At 38.6% G+C, this 5,343-nt stretch overlaps 1 protein-coding gene across 1 annotated transcript; it reads right to left on the bottom strand.

Moving 5' to 3' along the window:
- Positions 1-208: 208 nt before the first annotated feature.
- LOC100757173 (melanoma-associated antigen B4) lies at positions 209-1,239 on the bottom strand. The gene is made up of 2 exons (XM_027432682.1): positions 1,104-1,239; positions 209-1,020 (listed from the first exon to the last, which is right to left on the bottom strand). Exons 1-2 carry the CDS (start codon positions 1,237-1,239, stop codon positions 209-211), a joined length of 948 nt encoding a protein of 315 aa, XP_027288483.1.
- Between the last annotated feature and the right edge of the window lie 4,104 nt (positions 1,240-5,343).

Genomic DNA, 5,343 nt, shown 5'->3' with positions numbered 1-5,343 from the left:
AACATCAAGAAACAAAGATTGCGAAACAAATTAATTTTCCATTAATGGAACATTTTCAATTCACCAAAACAATTATACATATCATTTTCTCATTGTATAATAGAAAAAAAGACAATATATGCTTTATTCCTGTGACCCATAAACCCTCCACTACAAAGAAGGCTGACTACTTTTCAAACAGGAAGTGAAAGCTCAATCTTGGTTGCAACTATTTGTGAGAGGAGCTGCAGCACATGCACATGGGATGAACCCTGGCCATGGCAGCTGGACAACCCATGGCTGGAGATCCCTGTTGTGCTCTCTCCATTTGATCTTTAAGAGCTTCTTCATATGGAGTAGGGAAGAAGCTAGGAACGGTGTCATTGATCCTAGCCCAAACCTCTAGGACTTTCATTTTGCTGGTTTCTACATGGGACCGGTCACCCCACAGGAACTCATATTTTGTGGATTTGCCCTCAGACATCTTGTGGATTTCAAGGTAATTTTGCTCAACCAGATCTTTGGTGATGAGCTTTCGGGGTTCCCCAAAGATCAAGTGCTTCTTCCCTGCATATACTCCTAACACACCCAGGAATTTCCAGACATCTTCCTCAGTGGCACGATTGCCTTTTGTGAATATCAGACCCAAGATGGTCATCAGGAGACCCATCTTTGCCAACCCCCTCCTGCCACTTAGAATTTCATCAGTGGAGAGACCTAGCTTGCTGACTATGGCATAGGACTGACTATTGGGATTGATTTTCTTCAAACGCATTCCAAAGATCATTTCCATGCGGGAGGAAGATTTCCTGAGGATGTCAGAAAACTGTGTTTTATATTTCTTGTTGACGACCTTCAGCATATCTTCATCTGTAAACTCCTCACTCTTCTGAAACTTCTCGAGCAGGAATTCAACCAACATGCTAGCCTTCTTGGTAAGAGCATCTTTGCATATTGGCTGATTGTAGGTTTCGGCCTGAAAGGCACGTGGATTTTCATCAACAGCACGAGCATCAGAACTTGCAGCACCTAGATCAGAACCTGTGTAGGACATATCTGCATCAGGAGAGGCAAAAATGCAGCTCCCTGAGGAGTGTGGGCATTAGAAGTGCTTAGGGAATTACCTTGGACACTAGGAGGAGATGCTGATTGTCCCACTACAGAAAGTTGAGCACCTTGGCTGTCCCCATGTGCTTGATGATGTTTGGCACGGGAGCGGCCCTTGCTCTTCTGGCCCTTATTTTTGTGGGCCCTAGGCATGACTTCAGGAGTCAAAGACAACAGTCAGGATTTTAGTTAGGAGAACTGTCAAGGCAGGAACCTGGAAGGATAGAAAGACAACATGTGAGCATCATATCACAAAGTAAAGAATACATTTACTTTTAGGAAGGCCTCCTTCACTGCTTTCCTAAAGGGCAACATACCGTGTTCCTGTTCTCTTGTTTAGCTTGGTCAGGACTCCTGCTCTCCTGATCAGCTTGATTCCCGAGAACCCTGGAAAAGAAATTAGTTTGTTAGACTATTGTATGATAGCCCAGGTTGAGTATTCCTAAAGTGAGAGAACAAGCTGTCCCCCCTGAATAAGAATCAAAATGCTCATGGTTTACATTCCCAGCCATGTATGTATCCCTGGTTGTTAAAGTCTGAATACCCACTTCTTTCTGTTACTCTGAAGTTCATACTACAAAATTCACTACTTGTCACTTTATTCAAGGGACCTCAGAACTCTTAGTGCTGGCATGAGAGGAGATATTCTAGAGCCCTTACTGTTACCAAGAATATGAGTCCCACAATAAGCAAAGTCCTTACCAGAAAAGGCCCCTAGTAACAAAGGTCGGATCTCTCTATTCTATCAGAAACAAATGGAGGTAGTATATCATGGGGGGGAAGGGGGGCGGCTTCCCTGATGTGCACATGCCATCATACAGAGTTCCGGTGTCTGTGCCCCTTCCCAACCTCTTATGGAACATGGAATTCCCTTAATCTTAACAATGAGCCTGTCTGTAACACAGCCAGTTCCAAGAATTCCCCTTCTGCTGTCTAAGTCAACCTGCCTCATACCTGAGACGTCATTCCCTGAGAGATCTGTTGGTAAAGAAAATGGCCTCCGTCCCTAACAACCAAGTTCCAGAATTCTGGAGATGACAACAAGTAGGGGCAGGGCCTCCTTTCCAGGAGTATGAATTATAGTTTAAGGGGATTCCCAGCGGTTTAGGGTTGTCACCACTTAATTTCAGATTATCCCCCAAGGCACAGGACAACACTTAGAGGACTCTCTTACTTGATCAGAGGCCGCACCTCTCAGACGAAGGCCTTGCCCCAGGCAGGCTGGGGAAGCGGAAGTCAGAGTCATATACTTCCTGTTCCCCTCCCCCACCCTTTTCTATGTCTTGGAATAGAATACAAAGGGTGGTCCGTTCCATTGTTCGGTGGGGGGGCGGAAATAGTTGCTAGAAAAAAATTATTTTTTTCCTGTTGATTTTTCAAGGGACTAGGATACCTCTTGAATGGGCTGAATGAGGAACTAAGTATCTCATTTCCATCATAGTCCTGAATAGGAAGGAAGATGAAGAAATTTTGAGACTAGGATTCATGCCCACCACCTTACCATAAATTATGGATAGGGCTCCAGGAGTACAATTTTGTTTGAAGATAGAGCCCTCTGCCATTGAAAAGTTATCTCTCCTTTCTTTCTGGGAATGGCTGGCCTGGGACTCCTTAGCATCCTTCCTCAGCATCTAGACCCCAGAGTTAACAGTAATGTACCACAATGCTTGCTTTTTACAAATTTTATAATTATATATTAGTTTTTTCTTAGTATTTTTTATTTTAATTTTGAGGCAGCTTCTAGTTATGTAGTCCAATATAGCCTCAGACTTGCTGTGTAACTCAGGGTGACTTCAAAACAACAATCTACCTACCTCTGCTTCTTGAGTGATAGGATTGCAGGCCTGGACATATAAGTTCTTGTCTTGATTATATGTAGGTGTTCAGCTACTTCCCTACTGAAATCCTTAAGAATTTAAAGCCAACCACCCAGAGTAAGGGCCTAATCTTAAGACTGTTGATATGAATTACTGAATGCTTCATGTGACCACTTCTGCTTTAACTGACTGTTGTAGGTAAATCAATATGAGAAGACACATACCTATGGGGTCCTTTGTTATTTGGAAGTACAACCTTTTCTGATATGGAATCATTTCTGTCCTCTAAACATGGTGTTCTGCAATACCACATAATATAAAACTAAAGGTCCTTTTCAACCTAACATCCATGGTTGGGTTCTATATTATTTGGCATCATGGTATGTTCAACATTTGAGGCTTGAGTTTCTACTCATATCAGGTGTAGTTAGAATACTTGGTATTTTTACTTTAGACTTGTTGGTATATTTTATCAAAATGAGAAAAATTAACAACTAGTAATCATCCTTTAAACATCCTTTATGTGTTTACTGCCATAATCTCTCAACTTACATTTCCTGGAAAGTTTTCTTGCAGTCACTTCTGTCATTTGCTTCTGTGGGTTTCAGACCCACTTCTGCTTCAGGCCCATTCCTACTCAGGATCTAGTTCTATACATATTGTATGGCACTGCTCTTAATTATTAATATTTCTTTTATTTCCTCCATGGTTTTTTCATGGTTAATTTCACTCATGGAAATATCCTCTTAAGGGTGGATGTCATTATTATAGTCATTAATGTTAAACAATAAATATGTGAAAAAGAATTATTGACATCTTTACAATGTTCTCATATGTAGCAAATGACCAGCATACATCTCTGATGTAGACATTTCTTTCCTTTTATATCTGCTTCAGTAAGAATTTTTACATTTTTATTTAGCTTTATATTTTGTATATTTCAAATATTCTTGAAGTTTTATTTTTCCATTTTTTTATTTGTTAGAAAAAGTTTGTTTTACATGGCAATCTCAGTCCCCTCTCCTTCCCCTCCTCCCCTGCCCCCCACGAATTCCCTACCTATCCCATACCCTTTCTGCTCCCCAGGGAGGGTGAGGCCTTCCATAGGGTTAGTCTTAAGAGACTGTCATATCTTTTGGGCTAGGCCTAGGCCCTTCTTGATGTTTTAAAAGATATATATTCCATCAAATGTTTTAAGTAGTTACTGTCATTGATTGATTTACCAACACTTAAAACTTAATTTTTTAAAATTGGTATTTACTCCTGCACATGGTATCATTTGTTTTTACCTCTTGGGGGAGCACTAGGTACTACTATCTAATGGGAATTCACCCTCTTGATCTTGTTTCACCCATTTTCAACAAAACACAATGTAAACTATTTTCTCTTATGTACCGCTATATTAGATATTCATGAACTTGTAGAACAGAACTACAATTTGAAATTCTTTTTAAGTTCAAGATTTTATTTCCCTGTAGACTTTTATACTCATTTAAATTAAATTTGTGTATTTAGAGTAATATAATAAATATTTCAATGAAAATATTCTAAACTTTATGCAGTGGTATAGAGGATAGAATAATAAATCCAGTTATCTGATATTCCTCATCATGAAGTCATATTCTTATTAGAAGAATTGTGTTCATGTAAATGTTTTCTTATTGGTAGTTACACTTTATAGGCAATGTTTTGTAAATACATAATGTATGTTGTCTTTTGTTGCATTGTTGTCAAACATTATTTTTATTCACTTATATCTTAAAGAGTACAGGATATACTCTTGATTCTAATATTACTTTCAGTTTATTACTGGAAATTCTTTGGGAAGACTCTTCATTTTCCTTCATTTATCACCTTGCCATATTAATAATATGTGGTTATAGTATTTCATTGTGTTTTCTTTGAATTATTTGACTGCTAAGGAAGGAGAAACAGCTGTTAAAAACATTTGATTATGAATGGTGCTGGATTAATCCAACCTATATATTTTGAAAATGCCTTGACTCTAAAATTTAAGTCTAAGGACATGTTACTTTGGAAATGAGGTTCTACTTTTGTTTCCACAGAAGATGAAAAGCTGTGGATTCCTTCCAGGGTAATACGGTTTGATCAAAAAAAGATCCCCTGAAGCAGTGTGAAAAATAATAATTCTTCATTATTGATATAAACCCACCCCTGAGTCTCTTTCTACGTCTTTCTAGCTCTATTCCTGGCCCCCATGATGCCCACAGCTGTGCTGGTTGTGGCAACCTTTCATACCTAATGTTGGAGTTATTGTTAGACTGTGTATAGCTGTTGGAAGAAGCATTGTTAGCCAAGATGGAAAAACATCATTTAAAAATTTTATTTGTATTTATACAACAGCTTACATATTTTAAATAAATGATTTTTATTTAAATAAATATTTTATTATTTTAAATAAATGATTAACTGTTTGTGC

The sequence above is a fragment of the Cricetulus griseus genome, chromosome X (genome assembly GCF_003668045.3).
Source record: "Cricetulus griseus strain 17A/GY chromosome X, alternate assembly CriGri-PICRH-1.0, whole genome shotgun sequence".
Lineage (NCBI taxonomy): Eukaryota > Metazoa > Chordata > Mammalia > Rodentia > Cricetidae > Cricetulus > Cricetulus griseus.
This window is presented reverse-complemented; position numbering and strand designations above follow the sequence as displayed.